The sequence below is a fragment of the Bos indicus x Bos taurus genome, chromosome 2, assembly GCF_003369695.1.
Source record: "Bos indicus x Bos taurus breed Angus x Brahman F1 hybrid chromosome 2, Bos_hybrid_MaternalHap_v2.0, whole genome shotgun sequence".
In the NCBI taxonomy this organism is placed as follows: domain Eukaryota; kingdom Metazoa; phylum Chordata; class Mammalia; order Artiodactyla; family Bovidae; genus Bos; species Bos indicus x Bos taurus.
The window spans coordinates 76,299,137-76,316,720 of NC_040077.1; the positions used below are offsets into that span (position 1 = coordinate 76,299,137).

At 38.7% G+C, this 17,584-nt stretch overlaps 1 protein-coding gene across 1 annotated transcript in view; it reads left to right on the forward strand.

Annotated features, from left to right (window-relative positions):
* CNTNAP5 (contactin associated protein like 5) overlaps window positions 1-17,584 on the forward strand; it is a 1,040,194-nt gene that overhangs the window by 491,669 nt on the left and 530,941 nt on the right. Inside the window, exon 6 of the mRNA XM_027562987.1 lies at window positions 3,771-3,955. Within this exon, the coding sequence (XP_027418788.1) occupies window positions 3,771-3,955 (185 nt within the window). The remainder of the gene's footprint in view (window positions 1-3,770; window positions 3,956-17,584) is intronic.

The window sequence follows — 17,584 nt, forward strand, 5'->3', positions numbered from 1 at the left end:
GATGTTCTCATTTCCTCAAGCTATATGAAGTCTACAGATTGTGAAAGGTAAAGTGCCATCCATATTTAAACTGTTAAGACCAAGCAAGGTGATTTAATCAAAGGAGATTTTGAAGTGAAAACACAATATACATGCTAAGGATCCAGAAAAAAGCTAGTCCCAAGGGTGAAGAATTTGATATGCTTATCCATAGTATGTTGGGGTGGGGTAGGGGAGGATGAGGAGACGAGCAAGTTAGAAATGTTTTGCAGATATTTTAAACTTCCTGTAAAATTTTTCATATGCCTTAGGGTTTTGAGTAATATTTACATAGTTTCATTTTAACTATCTCAAACTACAGGAAAACAAGTTTTAATTTAATAAGTAATTCATTTTTTTTTTCTCTAATGTGTTTCTGGCCTAAAAGACACCATCTGTGGATTTTTATTTTCTTTGTGTCCTCCACAATTACCCATAGGTGTTTTTATCTTGCCTTAATAAACTGGAAACTATTTAAAAGTTGTAGTTGAACCATAATTGCCACTTAGATATGACTTGAAGTATATATTACAGAATGAAGAGTTTGATAATCTCTTGAGAATGAAGTTTTTTTGTAATTTCTAATAATGAACACTTCTAGGTAAAATGGAAATTTTTCTAGGACTAACTTTTTTCTTCATAGTTACACCTTATATAGACATATTTTGAAACATTTTACTTGATGAATAGCAGAATTTCCTGTTTATCCAACTGTTAAAGTGGACTGATTTCCACTCAATTTGTTTCAATACATGTATTCTTGCCTGGGAAATCCTATGGACAGAGGAACCCGGTGCACCTACAGCCCAGGGGGTTGCAAAATAGTTGGGTATGACAATGATTAAAAACAAAACAAAGATTTCTGTGCATTAACATAAAATGATTCATGGAGAGAGTAAAATATGTTCATGTCGGCCATTTTTTAAATTAAAAATATACTTGTAATGCAGGAGATATTCAATAATTCACACATCAGTCATATAGTTATCCATGCAGGTCGAGGATTATGCTTTTAATGAAGTTTAGTTTTGTTTCTTAATATCAAAAATATTTATACTCTAAAATATATAAAGAAAAGAAAAAGAATAAAAACTAAAATTACAGTCAGTTTGACCTTTTCATAATTAAACTCATCTTTTGAAGCAGGAATAAAAGTGTAGAAAATATCAAAGTATTTAATTTTAATCCATGTTTTTCTCTATTAAAAAAATCAAAATATCACTAAAACCCACCCAGACAACACACAATAACAAATAAGTAGGAGGAAAAGATATGATTCCTTTACTTTTTCTTTTTGTGACTTTCATTGGTTTTACAGTTTCAAATGTTTAATGTTTTTTACATATTAGTAAATTCTTAAATGCCTTTTTAACTTTTTAAGGAAAAGGGAAGTCATATCAAATTTAAAGTGAAGGCTCTAATATTAAATTTATTTGGGTATATTAACTTAGAACTAATAGTTTATAAGACACAGTAAGTCTCCTTCAACCAGTCATTAGTCCTTAGGCATGTTTTATTTTATAAATAAAAGTTGATTCTGTGTGTGTGTGTGTGTGTGTGTGCATGCATGTAGAAGAGGGAGGGGGAGAGAGGCAGACACAAGTATTTTTTGTTTTGACTGGTAGTGCTTTTCATACACTTGCTGGAGCAAACTTCCTAAAAGTCATTTCTCAATAAGTCTTTCTTTTATTATGTCCACTCTAGTATCCAAATGACATTCTAGGCTGCCACATGTCAACAGCCTCTCACCACCTGGAAACCCGCCTTCTTGTGCTCGCTTTGCCTATGCCCCTCATCCTCCATCCACACGACTGCCAGTTTTCCTGCCAGCCTTGCCTTCTAATCAAATTCCCATACAGCTGCCAAAATAACCTTAAAATATTAGTCTGAGCCAGTAATCCCTGACTTATTAATTCTCCAGTGGCTCACATTTCTTAAAGGTAAAACACAAGCTGTAAATCAGCTCACACTAGCAACTGATCCAAGGTGGTATCAGCCAACCCCACATGGTCATAGCACTCTGCTGCATGGAATCCCTCTATGGGGTTCTCCTGAACCCCCACCTTTGGCAGGTGCTTTTCCTGGTTAGGTAACAATGCTCCTTGTTCTGGCCAAATTTCAGGCCTGGCCCCTCTCTGTAATGTAACATCCACAGCTTCCTACCCTGCATTTTCTTGGTTCCTTGTCTTAACTGCTGTTAATACAAGCAGCATGCTTCTTATCAATTCACTTATTGTATCTCCACATTAAAACCTTCAGAAGTGTGCCTTTTAACTCTTTATCTCCTGTGTACAGCATTTGTCACTGTAAACAAGACAGATAGCTATCAATGCCATTTTATGGGTGGATGGATAGAAAAAGGAAACGAAGGAAGAAAGGAAGAGAGGGAGGGAGGAAGGAAGGGACGAAGGGAGAAGGAAGAAAAAGTAAAAGATTGAATAATGTATCTGCATAATTTGACACATTGTAAGAACTCAAAAGATGTGGAACAAATCAATATGTCATTGAAAAAATCAATTAAAGTCAGCTATGAACTCATCAGCTCTTATTTTTCAATTACAATCAGTTGGATACCGTCCCCCCACCCCCACAGAAAGCAACAGAGTGTTATTTTGTGCGGGAAGCAGTGACTTGGGACCATAATGGAGGTGGGTGTGAGCAACCCACAGGGGAAATGGCAGCTTCTGCCCCCTGATTGCCACGCTGTGGAGCAGGCTGCTGCAGCTGTTCTACACATTTTGGGAGAGACAAGAGAGACATTTAGCTTTCAGTTACTAAGGGTACTGAATACATAAAATACTGAAAAATTGGAAGATTTACATATAAGTAAAATTAGTTGCATTGAACTGTTCATTTTGCTAAGTTTGAGCCATTCTGTAAGAAAGAAAAAAGAAAAAGTAAAGCTCTAATCTTTTTGACAGAAGGATACAGGCAGGAACAACGTAAAACTGGAGGAGAGATGAAGAGAAGGGGAACCAGAGGCACTTGATTGAAAAACATACCTCTCACATCCTCCCAAGAGGTGTGTTCCAAACTCAGCTTGGGCTGAATGACCCATGACAGGATCAGAGTCAAAAATCTGACTGGATCTGAATTTGAGCCCTAGATACATCTCTGCCTAGGAATGCTTAACCTCACCAGACCTCAGCTTCATAATTTGATAAATGCAGATAATCATTTTGCCTTAGAGCATCGAACTTGGAGATTATGCAATCTGTACTTAAATGCCCTCGATAGAGTAGGTATTGAAAATTGCAGCTAAAATGATCATTTCCTCTCCTTGCCTTTGCCTACATATTTACCCGACTCAGTGGCCCCACTGTCTTCCCTCTACTTATCCAGCATTCACTCTTCTGCTAAAGTACAACTCAAGATTCACTTTCTCCTTTCAAGAGCCAGTCAAGTGCAAAGAATATGCATTGTTTCTAAATGTGATTTCTATTTTCAATATTGTTCATACAGCTATCAAGATCTGATTTCTCTTATTATGTAATTGCACCAGACCTAGAAACATGTTCTTTCATGTCTAAAAGGGAGTGTAGATGTCAGTTGATGGAGAACTTGGTCCTGGAATCGGTGGGAAAAAGTTGGTATTCCATCCCAAGCCCAGGACAGTTCTGGGTCTGTAGAGAGAGAATCATCTTTTACTTTGGATAGAGAGAGTTGGCCTTGCTTGCAGAATATTCTATTTATAGCCCTGCAGGCTGCCCTGGGGGTACAGATGCCATCTTTTCTTCCTGTTCCCTTTACAGATGACAGCAAACCTCGTCTCAGCAGCAGCCCCCCCTCGGCCACCCTGGGGAGCCTACTGGACGACCAACACTGGCACTCCGTCCTCCTGGAGCGAGTTGGCAAACACGTGAATTTCACTGTGGACAGGCACACACAGCACTTCCGCACCAAGGGCGAGGCGGATGCCTTGGACATTGACTATGAGGTGAGTTTTCTGTCCCTACAAACCCTCGCACTCCTTGCTCAGGACCAGTAAGAAAATCAGTAAGCGAATGAGCAAGTGAGATGATGTGGGACCTTGACAAATCTCATGTTTGAGCATCTCCTCACCTCCATCTAAGTCCAGGTAGCTGACCATGAAGGAGCCCAGGGAGAGAGTCTGAGCTGTGAGCCTGGAGAAAATGTTTTGGCAAATATGGTGGTGACTCAGAAACTTACAAGCCATCATGCAGTCATTATGAAAGGTTCAGTTACATAAACTTATAATCCATCAAAGTATTTTTAAAAGGTACTAAATTCATTTATTCCTAATTACTTTAATATATCTATCTATTTCCATCTATCGATATGTATTTGAGGTTATTTACTTCTGTTGTATCTGTGTGGTAGAGATACAGTCTATTTGATTGCTACAGTGCCTCTCTTCCCAACTCCAAGTTGAGTGACATCGCTTTGATACTTTGAAATTCATCATGGTGGGAATATTTATACCATAGATATTGGCAAGTCCTATAAATCAGGGGTTGATGTATTTCTTTGTTGATTCTCTAGACCAGAGATTGGAAAAACTACATCCTTCAGGGTAAGTTTGGCTTGACGCCTGTTGCCTTCAGCCTGTCAAGTGTTGTTTAAAAAATTAAGGGAAAAAGACAAATATGTGACAGAGACTGTATGTAATTATGGATAAAATAGTTCAGTGAAAAATCAACAAAAGCAGTCTACAAAAATCAGTTGGTTTATGGAATTTATAATATAATTTATTGTATATTTTATTATTATTTGTAAACTGCACACCACTTATATCAGTAAAATAACATAATATCTGAATGCATTCGTGCTCCCACACACACATGCATGTACAGAGATGTGTCTGTGTGTATCTATGTGTATGTATTACACCCTGAACAGCCAGATTTTGCACATTTATCAACACATCACTTGAGGCAGAAGAGAATGACCTTTTGCAGAGTAGGGACATGGCCAGACTTATGTTTTAGAGGAGTCATTCTGAATGTTTGTTTCGGGGGCCAGTCCAATTAATATCCCCTATAAATTTGTTAGAAATGAAAGCGCCCTAGTCTCATCCAAACCCACAGAATCAGAAACTCAGGAAAGAAGGCCTCAATCATTCAGTTTTTAAAAATCCTCTAGGAGACTCTGATGCACCCTAATGTTTGAGAACAACTATTTTAGAGCCATTGCTCTGAAGGTAGCTCTGAAGTTACTCCATAGCCTAGATCTGTCTGTAGGTGGATGGTTGCTGGACAGATGGTTGGAAACCCTGTTAGGAGACAATGTCAATCAACAGTGGATATATACTAGAACAGTGGAGGTGGAGTTAAATAACTGAAAACTTAGGATCTGACATTTTTTTTTTTCCCATCACTAGTATGAATTATAAGAAAGATTTCCTCTTTTGATCTTAACCTTGTTTAGCATACTGTTGATAAGTTATGCTCTTCATTAACTTCAAAAAAATTTGTCACTCTTTAACTCAGGATGCAATATATCAGGTAGGTAGTTTTTGTTTTTGTTTTTTAAGTTGCTAATAACTAGAAATCTATGACTATCAATTATCCTCCTTTGACAACATCATTTAAGTGATTGAAAACACAAAAAATACACAAAATGTTGAAATTATCTTAAAGAGATCTTTTTTGAACTTGAGGACAATGAAAAAACACAAAATCAAGTTTTAGTAATTCCCCAAATACTTGACTTCTAATGGCCTGAGAGGTGATTCTAAAATCCACTCAGTTGCCTGATTTAACATTTATTTTCAGGTTAATCTCTACTTATCCGTGATCTCCAGTATAGAGAATCTGTATGAAATTACAGCATAGTAGCATTAAAGTGAATGTCAGCATTTATAAGAGAAATCCAATGATGTTGTTTAATTTATGAAATTGAAACAGATTTCTTCTAGAAATTCTTGAATTTTTTGGTACCTTGTAAAAATATTTGCTAGGTAAAAAATGCACCTTGAACTATTTCTATGAGGCAACCTCTGCTTCAGATAAGCCAAACCCCTTCCAAGGATGCAGCCAGTTTGCTCATATGAATATAAAAGAAGACAGACTGGCCATAATGATGACATTAGACTGGCTGCACTGGCTCAAGAGAGTTAGGTGTTGGGGAAGTCTCTCAAACAACTGGAGCTCTCCAGCCTTGAAGATTCACCTTCAAGCCTGTGTGGGGAGAAAGGAGCCTGTGTCATAATCACCACTTCACCACTAAGTAGTTGGAAAAAACCTGAAAAGTGAAAATTCTTAACTTCAGTTGCCCAGAAGCAATATGAGCATCATTATTGTTAAATAGGATATCTGAATCTAAGATCTATTTTTCAAATTGAAGTAATAGGTGATTTACAACTTTGTGTTACTTTCTGGTATACAGCAATGTGATTCAGTTATAATATATTCATTTTCATATCCTTTTCCATTATGGTTTATTACAGGATATTTAATATAGTTCCAGGTGCTGTACAGTAGGTCTTTGTTATTTATTTATTTTATATTTATTGGTGTATATATTAATCCCAAATTCCTAATTTATCCCTTTTCCTCCTTTCCCTATTGGTAACCATAAGCTTGTTTTCTATGTCTGTGAGTCTGTTTCTGTTTTGTAAATAAGTTCTATTGCATCATAGTTTAGATCCCACATGTAAGTGATATCATAAGGTACTTGTCTTGGCCTTTCTAACATACCTCAGTTAGTATGATAATCCCTACGTTCATCCATGTTGCTGCAAATGGTATTATTTCATTCTTTTTTTTGGCTGAGTAATATTCATTGCATATATGTATCACAAAATGAACATTTAGGTTGCTTTCATGTCTTGGCTATTGTGAATAGTGCTGCAGTGAACACTGGGGTGAATGTATCTTTTGAACTATGATTTTCTCCAGATATACTCCTAGGAAACTAAGATCATGATATATGGTCCCATGACTTTATGGGAAATAGATGGAGAAACAATGGAAACAGTGACAGACTTTATTTTGGGGGGCTCGAAAATCACTGCAAATGCTGACTGAAGTCATGAAATTAAACAATGCTTGCTCCTTGGAAGAAATCTTATGACCAACCTAGACAGCATATTAAAAAGCAGAGACATTACTTTGCCAACAAAGGTCTGTCTAGCCAAAGCTATGGTTTTCCCAGAAGATTTATGCTTTTGAACTGTGGTGTTGGGGAAGACTCTTGAGAGTCCCTTGTACTACAAGGAAAACAAACCAGCCCGTCCTAAAGGAAATCAGTCCTGAATATTCATTGGAAGGACTGATGCTGAAGCTGAAACTTCAATATTTTGGCCACCTGATGGGAAGACCTGACTCATTGGAAAAGACCCTGATGCTGGGAAAGATTGAAGGCAGGAGGAGAAGGGAACGACAGAGGATGGGATGGTTGGATGGCATCACTGTCAGGACATGAGTTCGAGTAAACTCCGGGAGTTAGTGATGGACAAGGAGGACTGGTATGCTGCAGTCTGTGGGGTTGCAAAGAGTCAGACACAACTGAATGACTGAATTGAACTGATTCCTAGGAGTGGGATAGATGGATCATATGGTAGCTATATTTTTAACTTTTTAAGGAACCTCCATACTGTTTTTCATAGTGGCTACACCAATTTATGTTCCCACAACAGCACAGGAGGGTTCTCTTTTCTTCATATCCTCTCCAGTATTTGTCATTTGTAGACATTTTAATGACAGAGAATCTATGGTATATTTTATAACAATGTTGTCTATTAATCAGAACCTAAGGAAAGACTAGAGACCTCTTCAAGAAAATTAGAGATACCAAAGGAATATTTCATGCAAAGATGGGCTCGATAAAGGACAGAAATGGTATGGGCCTAACAGATGCAGGAGCTATTAAGAAGAGATGGCAAGAATACACAGGAGAACTGTACAAAAAAGAGGTTCATAACTCAGATAATCACGATGGTATGATCACTCACCTAGAGCCAGTCATCCTGGAATCTGAAGTCAAATGGGCCTTAGAAAGCATCACTATGAACAAAGCTAGTGGAGGTGATGGAATTCCAGTTGAACTATTTCAAATCCTGAAAGACGATGCTGTGAAAGTGCTGACTCAATAATGCCAGCAAATTTGGAAAACTCAGCAGTGGCCACAGGACTGGAAAAGGTCAGTTTTCATTCCAATCCCAAAGAAAGGTAATGCCAAATAATGCTCAAACTACCACACAATTGCACTCATCTCACACACTAGCAAAGTAATGCTCAAAATTCTCCAATCCAGGCTTCAGCAGTACATGAACTGTGAACTTCCAGATATTCAAGCTGATTTTAGAAAAGGCAGAGGAACCAGAGATCAAAATGCCAACATCCTCTGGATCATGGAAAAAGCAAGAGAGTTCCAGAAAAACATCTATTTCTGCTTTATTGACTATGCCAAAGCCTTTGACAGTGTGGATCACAATAAACTGTGGAAAAACCCGAAAGAGATGGGAATACCAGACCCTCTGACCTGCCTCTTGAGAAACCTGTATGCAGGTCAGGAAGCTACAGTTAGAACTGGACATGGAACAACAGACTGGGTTCCAAATAGGAAAAGGAGTACGTCAAGGCTGTATATTGTCACCCTGCTTATGTAACCTATACACAGAGTATATCATGAGAAATGCTGGACTGGAAGAAGCACAAGCTGGAATCAAGATTGCCAGGAGAAATATCAGTAACCTCAGATATGCAGATGACACCACCCTTATGGCAGAAAGTAAAGAGGAACTAAAGAGCTTCTTGATGAAAGTGAAAGAGGAGAGTGAAAAAGTTGGCTTAAAAGTCAACATTCAGAAAACTCAGATCATGGCATCTGGTCCCATCACTTCGTGGCAAATAGATGGGGAAACAGTGGAAACAGTGTCAGACTTTATTTTTTGGGGCTCCAAAATAACTGCAGATGTTGATTGCAGCCATGAAATTAAAAGACTTTTGCTCCTTGGAAGGAAAGTTATGACCAATCTAGATAGCATATTCAAAAGCAGAGACATTATTTTGCCAACAAAGGTTCATCTAGTCAAGGCTATGGTTTTTCCAGTGGTTATGTATGGATGTGAGAGTTGGACTGTGAAGAAAGCTGAGCACTGAAGAATTGATGCTTTTGAACTGTGGTGTTGGAGAAGACTCTTGAAAGCCCTTCTGGTTTGAAAGGAGGTCCAACCAGTCCATGCTAAAGAAGATCAGTCCTGGGTGTTCATTGGAAGGACTGATGCTAAAGCTGAAACTCCAAAACTTTGGCCACCTCTTGCGAAAAGTTGACTCATTAGAAAAGATCCTGATGATGGGAGGGATTGTGGGCAGGAGGAGAAGGGGACGTCAGAGGATGAGGTGGTTGGATGACATCACCGACTCAATGGACATGAGTTTGAGTGAATTCTGGGAGCTGGTGACGGACAGGGAAGCCTGGCATGCTACAGTTCATGGGGTCGCAGAGTCGGACACGACTGAGCAACTGAACTGAACTGAACTGATGTTATTTATATAACAGGATATCTGCTGTGAGGTCATATGTACACGTTTGATTCTTGCTAACACTGGTAGAAGAATGATTGAACTCAGATCACTGAGTTCCAGGGCCCCATTGTCAGAGTAAGCCCTACTTCTCCCAAGCTATGCCCTATCAAATTCTATATCAGGGACAATTACAGTCTACAAATCTAGGTTCCTCTTCAAATTTTATCATGATGTGTTAATATTTGGGAAGAAAATATGATAGATTTCATTCCTCCATCTTAGATTATGTCAAGGATATCAATCAAGTGACACATTGCCTTTCTGTGAAGCATCTAGTAGGGAATTTGCCTCTATTACATGTATGCAGTTGTCAGATTCTCCTCTCACTTGGAAGGCACACATAGACAGGGGCTCATAAAACCTTCTCCCAAAAAAATAAGCAGAAAAAATGTAGATCCTTTACTTCTCACTGGAATGTTATCACAGCTCACATCACCTAGCCCATGTAATTTTTCTCCCAAATGCTTCTAAGACAAACTATAGCAATTAATTTTACTTTCAGCCTAGAGCACAAGGGTTTAAGAAAAGTGATTTTTATTTTTAGGATCTTAGTGAGATTCCATTTCTCTGAGAGTCTGTAACCTAAGAAGTCTTTTCTTATCAAAAGTGCTTAGTGATCCTTTTCTACATAGCCACCTTAACAGTACCAAAACTATTAAAAGCATATTTTTATATGTACTATGTATTATTACAACATAAATGATGAAAAAGAATTTTTAAAAATGAAAAGAATGTATTTTAATAAGAATTCTTAGTTAAAGCTTCATTAAGTCATCTAAGCACTTAAAAATACATTATCTATATGTGTCTTCAAAAATAAGTTTTATTGAAGTTTGAAAGAAAATATGAGATAGTACTTTTATAGTCAGAAATTGTGGGAGGTCTTTCTAAGTATGACATAAATTTTAAAAACCTAGAAATAAAACATATGAAAAATTTTACACATAATTTTTTTTAAAAGCCACATGAACTTCCACAAAAAAATATGATATAATGATATCATCCTCCCAAAAACTTGGAAAAGTATTTCAAAATTTAATTAATGAATAAAAAGCCCCCACAAATAATTTTTAAAGTAGTGACTCATTGGAAAAATAAAGAATATGAATATATAAAAAATATAGACTGCTTTCAAATATATAAAATGATGCTCAGTCTTACTCATAAAAAGAAGGAATGCAAATTCATGCTACAATGATATTTTAAACTTAGATTGCAGGGAACACAAACATTAAGTGTTGTCTCGGAAATGAAGGCACCAGAATGATTTAATCCATTGTTTGTGGGGATATAATTAATACAATATCAAAGAAAAGGCTTATTGTCAAAATTTAACTGCTGCTGCTGCTGCTAAAAGTCGCTTTAGTCGTGTCCGACTCTGTGCGACCCCATGGACGGCAGCCCAACAGGCTCCCCCGTCCCTGGGATTCTCCAGGCAAGAACACTGGAGTGGGTTGCCATTTCCTTCTCCAATGCATGAAAGTGAAAATGAAAGTGAAGTCGCTCAGTCGTGTCCAACTCTTCGTGACCCCATGGACTGCAGCCTACCAGGCTCCTCCACCCATGGGATTTTCCCGGCAAGAGTACTGGAGTCGGGTGCCATTGCCTTCTCCGAAATTTAACTAAGTGCCCTTCAATTTAGCAATTCTGTTTCTAGGAATTTATCCTACAATTATAAGCAAATGCATGCAATGGGTTATATGTCAGGAATAACAAAAAGTTGAAAATTCCCCCAAAGTTCATCAGAAGGGTGTTAATTAAAAATTCTGGTAAGCTCTGTAGAGAAACAGCTCTGCCTGGGTGCTCCAGTGGTCTCACACTGTCCACTTGGAAAGCAGCCAAAGCCCTGCAACACAGCTGATGTGAATCTTGGCAGGACAAATTGGATCTTCCTGAGACACAAGAGGATAGAGGCCTGCAATTACTGGCTTCAAGGCCATTGCCCACTTGTCTCTCTGCCTCATAAAAGTCTATGCTGATGCAATTTCTTCTCACTCTTTAGGTTCTAAGGATGCTTGAGGCTTTCTGCTGTGCCCTTTTAGAATAGATTTGCATCACATAGAATGGCTTAGCTTGATGTTGAATCTGGCCTCTGTACATCCACACCAAATTAAATCTTGGAGACAAAACAGGCTTGCTCCTTGGAAGGAAAGCTATGACAAAGCTATTAAAAAGCAGAGATATCACTTTGCTGGCAAAGGTCCATATAGTCAAAGCTATGGTTTTTCTAGTAGTCATATAAGGATGTGAGAGTTAGACCATGAGGATGGCTGAGCACTGAAGAATTGATACTTTCAAATTGTGGTGCTGGTTTTCCTGCCCGGACGCGGAGCGAGAGGCTGAGAGTCGGAGACGCTATCCGCTTCCATCCGTAAAAAAAAAAAAAACAAACAAAAAAAACAAATTGTGGTGCTGGAGAAGACTCTTGAGAGTCTCTTGGACAGTCATATAAGGATGTGAGAGTTAAACCATGAGGATGGCTGAGCACTGAAGAATTGATAATTTTCAAATTGTGGTGCTGGAGAAGACTCTTGAGAGTCTCTTGGACAGCAAGGTGATCAAACCTGTCAATCCTAAAGGAAATCAACCCTGAATATTCATTGGAAAGACTATGTGAAGCTGAATCTCCAATACTTTCGCTACCTAATATGAAGAGCCAACTCATTGGAAAAGACTCTGATGCTGGGAAAGCTTAAAGGCAAAGGAGAAGGCAGTAGCATCACCAAGTCATGGACAGGAGTTTGAGCAAGCTCCAGGAGATGGTGAAGGAAGCCTGGCACGCTGCAGTCCGTGGGGTCTCAAAGAGTCAGACGTGACCGAGAGACTGAACAACAACAACCAACTCAGTGGACGTGAATTTGAGCAAACTCTGGGAGATAGTGGAGGACAGAGGAACCTGGCATGCTACAGTCCATGAGGCTGCAAAAAGTTGGACATGACTTAGTGACTGAACAACCAACTTGAGGAGGAACCTCAAGGCTGCACTAATGTTTCTTGACTGCTCCTGCCTTATATCTGCATCCTCTCCCTTCGCAGATTAGCAACTGTTTGAACCTGCCCATTGGAACTTGGAACATAATGGAGGCTAAATGAAGCCTATTTCCTGTAATCAAGAAACTGGGAAACAAAGAAAAAGTTCTGTTCTCAGAAGCCCCACAGTACCCTGCTAGTTTTAAGCTGAAGCCTACAGTTAGATCTATAGCAATGAAGACTGCCACAGCTCACATTGTGGTCATCTGCCATCACGTTTAGTGTTCTCTGTTTTGGTCTGTGGGACTGGGAGCTTCACTGTTTGGCTCCTCTTCCCTTTACTGTCTGTGTAAGTCACATATCATCCAAATCTCACAGTGGCACCTTTTATCTATATGTGAATCCACCAGGCCTTTGCCTTAGGTTCACCTTCTTTTGTGTGTGTGCTTGACAAACTGTATGGTAGTATTATGCTTTGATTAAAAAGAATGAGGCAGCCCTCTAGTTCTGATGTGGGACCATCTACACTATAGATTGTTCAATGAAAAGGAAAATCAGTGTGCAGTGCAGTGTAAACAGTATCTGTGCTTAAAAAAATAGAACAGAGAATATAGACTTGAAAGTGCATAGATCGACAGAAATCTGTAAGGGTAGGGATAAGTAGATCAGAAGAACGTGGAATCATCGAAGAAAAATGCTTTGTTCTTTGCTGTGTACTCTTCTGCAACTTTTTGCATTTTGTACCACTTGCAAAAACATATTTTAAGAAGAAACTGAGGCAATAGAATGAATGCATGACTTCAAAGGTATTCCTCATGTTTACTTCTAAATTTGCATCCTCTAGTACTCTTGCCTGGAAAATCCCATGGACGGAGGGGCCTGGTGGGCTGCAGTCCATGGGGTCGCTAGGAGTCGGACACGACTGAGAGACCTCACTTTCACTTTTCACTTTCATGCATTGGAGAAGGAAATGGCAACCCACTCCAGTGTTCTTGCCTGGAGAATCCCAGGGATGGGGGAGCCTGGTGGGCTGCCGTCTACGGGGTCGCACAGAGTTGGACACGACTGAAGCGACTTAGCAGCAGCAGCAATTTATTCTTATTCACAGTTTTTCTTCAAAAACACCTATTGCTTATGTTATCAAGTTTATTTTTTAAACTACTTTTGATTTGCAGTGTTGTATTACTATCAAGTGTATAGCAAGTGATTCAGCTATACGTATATGTATATATTTTTGAAGCTGAAAAAGTTTATTTCATTTATTAATTTTCATCACATTGTATATTTATTTTTTACTGAAATATAGGTGATGATCAGTGTTATGCTAATTACTGCTTACAGCAAAGTGACTCAGTTATGCATAATATATGTGTACATATGTATTCTTTTTCAGATTTTTTCCCTTATAGGTTCTTACAAAATATTTAGTTACTTGTACTATACAGTAGGTCTTTGTTGATTTTATATTATAAATAAATTTGACTTATTTTTAACTCTCTAACTCTTCATACCCAAACTAGCCATAGTACTTAAGCTCATCATAAGAATCAAGAGTCTCTTTTTTACTTTGTTTCTGTAAATTTGTGTCTGCTACATAACACACAATAAATATTTGTTAAGTAAATTTTAAAAAGTTTATTTCTGTGAATTATAAAGATATCAACTAACACCTTAATTTTCTTCCCATGAGAAGTTCTTAATGTTCCCATACTCAGAGACCACCCCTTGCTGCCCTTACTTTAGAGTGACACCAGAGGACCTTTCCTAGGGCTCAGGCTTGATTAAAGGACTGGCCAGATTTAAAATAAGTATTTATTTGGTGATCAGTAACTATAGAGAACAGGCTTGTGGATGTTGTGGGGAGGGAAGGAGTAGGGTAGAGAAGGATTAAGAGGTTGGAATTAGCAGATGCAAACTATTATATGTAGAATGAATAAACAAAAGTTCCTACTATACAGGGAGTTATATTTAATATCCTATGATAAACTAGAGTGGAAAATAATATGAAATAGTATGCATGTAGATATATAGATATCTGAATCACTTTGCTGTATAGCAGAAATTAAGATAACAAATTAATTATACCCTGATTAAAAAAAATAATAAACCAGATAAAAGTAAAAGAAACCAACAAAACAGAATAACTAGAGATCACCAGGAAAAGCATTTGGTAGACCATATCATGTGGTAGTATAATTGTTATTAGTTCCTTTTTTTTGGAAACACAGTAAAAACTAAAGCAGAAAACTTGCATGCAGAAAAATAAATGGAAGAAAATAAAATAAGGAAAAGAAGTAGATGCAAGGTAGAAATAAGGGGAAAACAAGGGAAGAAAACAACCAAGCTCCTATTTCTTGTGCCATTTTGTGATTTTGTTCAGTCCCTCAAATAGCCTTGTGAGGGAGATTATTATGTTCTATATCACAGACATAAAAGACAAGAGTGACTAATGACCCTCCTGTTCCTATTTCTCAATAGCCATCCAGTAACAGAAACAGTAAAGACCTTGATGCTGGGAAAGATTGAGGGCAGGAGGAGAAGGGAGCGACCGAGGATGAGATGATTGGATGGCATCACTGACTCAACGGACATGAGTTTGAGCAAACTCCAGGAGATAATGAAGGACAGGGAAGCCTGGCATGCTGCAGTCCATGGGCCTGCAAAGAATAGGACATGGCTTAGCAACTGAACGACAACAAGCAGAAGCAGGGTTTGAATCTAGATCTGCATAGATCACCAGAAGTCATTGTGGTGACCAGCCTTTCTCCCTGAAGGAGGGACAATCCCTTAACATCCAAGCATAGGCTCTGTTCCTTATCTTGGCCTCTGTATGTAAACAAGACTTAAAAACACATTCCTTGGTGTCGTTTTTCTTTCCAGTTCTAATTTAAGATTTTGTGATTTGTGAACTTGGCAGTTGCATACTTCTCCAAGTTTTGTAACAGTGAGATATGTATATTGAAAAGTAAACTAACTGTGTTGAACATGATGAAGGGGATATTTCAATACCAGTACTATACCCTAAATAGCATTGTTTTTATTAACAGGAGCTAAAAGAACAAGCGATAAACTCCTTATCATGTTATTTTAGCTGCTATTAGGGTTGTGGTGGTAGGTTTTAATGATCTAATAAGAAATTTTGAGGCTGGCTGAACTTAGGCTAAATGATTGTCACCCTCAATAAAATATAAAGTCAGCCAAGCCCCACTTGAATACTTTAGGGCCTGAGGCAAGAGTCCTAATGTGGGCCCATATACTATACTTCTAAATGCTTCGGGAGTTATAATAAGCTGTAGAACAAAATCTGTTCTACTTTTTTCTTTGACAAATAAACCATATCCCACATATGTGGGATGTCCAAAGTGAAAATAGTTGTCCCTTGGTCATTCCTGGGACCCATGTGTGGGTCTATGGTTTACCCTTAGGAAGATGGACAGGGAGGAGAACAGTTCACGCCCTCCAAGCAGCTTCAGAACTGTTTAGAAGGAAAACTCTGGGTTGCTGGGTAGGAAGATAATGGTTTAGGACTGTGGTGACAGCTTCCTATAGTAATTTCCCCTTGATTTGCAAATACTGCTCCCATGAGGCAAAATGTGATGATGGTCAGAGGGGGTCCTCTAGGGTGTCAGTTCCCCGCAGGTGCCCTTCTTGCCTGAGCAGATGCGGGGATAAAATGCAGGTGAAGTTAGAATTTCCAGTGAGTTCCTGTGTGAATGCCGAGACACACATGATTTAATCCAATATCCAAATATGTGAGTGTTCAATCGCTCAGTCATGTCCGACTCTTTGTGACCCCATGAACTATAGCATAACAGGTTCCTCTGTCCATGGAATTTTCCAGGCAAGAATACTGGAGTGCATTGCCATTTCCTTCTCCAGGGGATCTTCCTGACCCAGGGACCAAACCCGAGTCTCCTGTTTCTCCTGCAATGGCAGGAGAATTTATAATATCCTAATAACCTAAAGTAAAAATTTTGTAAACCTATTCATACAAAAATAAATAAATATGTGTTGAGCAAATCAGGTTGTGTCAGACTCTATCTATAAAAATAGACATTAATAGAAGGGAAGGCTAGACTAGCAATGGACTAGATTGGGACCAAGAACAGCACTCACAGTAATACTTAGAAAGATTTTCTGAATTTAGCCCCTGGTGAAAACTTGCTAGGAGATGGAGAGCATAGGGTGGCTCTGGTAGGGAAAATAGGAGGGGCTGATTATCTTTTCAGAAGATATTGGGGATTTCTGCTGCTATAGTTGTCTGTCCCTTCTTTTCTTCCCCGTGGAAGGGAAAGCAGAAGGCTCACCAAGTATGCGCCAGTCTGCCTAGGATAGGGACACACTGTGTCAGTGAGCCTAGGACTTTTAGTTTAAAAAATGAGAAGCTTTCAGGCCAACCAAACCAGTCATTCAACCTGTCCCGGTGATGATTCACGGAGTGGGTTCCTTGATGGACCAGAAATAGAAGTAGCTGGCAGGGGAGCCATGCATATAATGGTGAAGACATGGAACTCCAGATGGAAGGACTGGATGGGTTGACTGTAAGACCTCAGTCAAGCTGCTAAACCTCTGTATGCCATCATTTTCTTTAGCTTTCAAGTGGAGCAAATAGCAATATCTAACTTAACAGTTGGATAAAAAATAGTGAAAGCAAACGCTAAGCATCAGTTTACTTCAGTTGCTCAGTTGTCTCTGATTCTTTGTGAACCCATGGACTGCAGCATGCCAGGCCTCCCTGTCCATCACCAACTCCGGAAGCTTACTCAAACTCATGTTCATAGAGCTGGTGATGCCATCCAAACATCTCATCCTCTGTCATTCCCTTCTCCTCCTGCCTTCAATCTTTCCCAGCATCAGGGTCTTTTTCAATGAGTTAGTTCTTCACATCAGGTGGCCAAAATATTGGAGTTTCAGCCTCAGCATCAGTTCTTCCAATGAATATTCAGGACTGATTTCCTTTAGGATGGACTGGTTGGATCTCCTTGCAGTCCAACTCTAAGCCTAGGGCCCAATATATGAAACTAGTCAGTAAATGAGACTATTTTTTTTTTTAAATGGAAACATAGTTGATTTACAATGCTGTGTTAATTACCGCTATACAGACA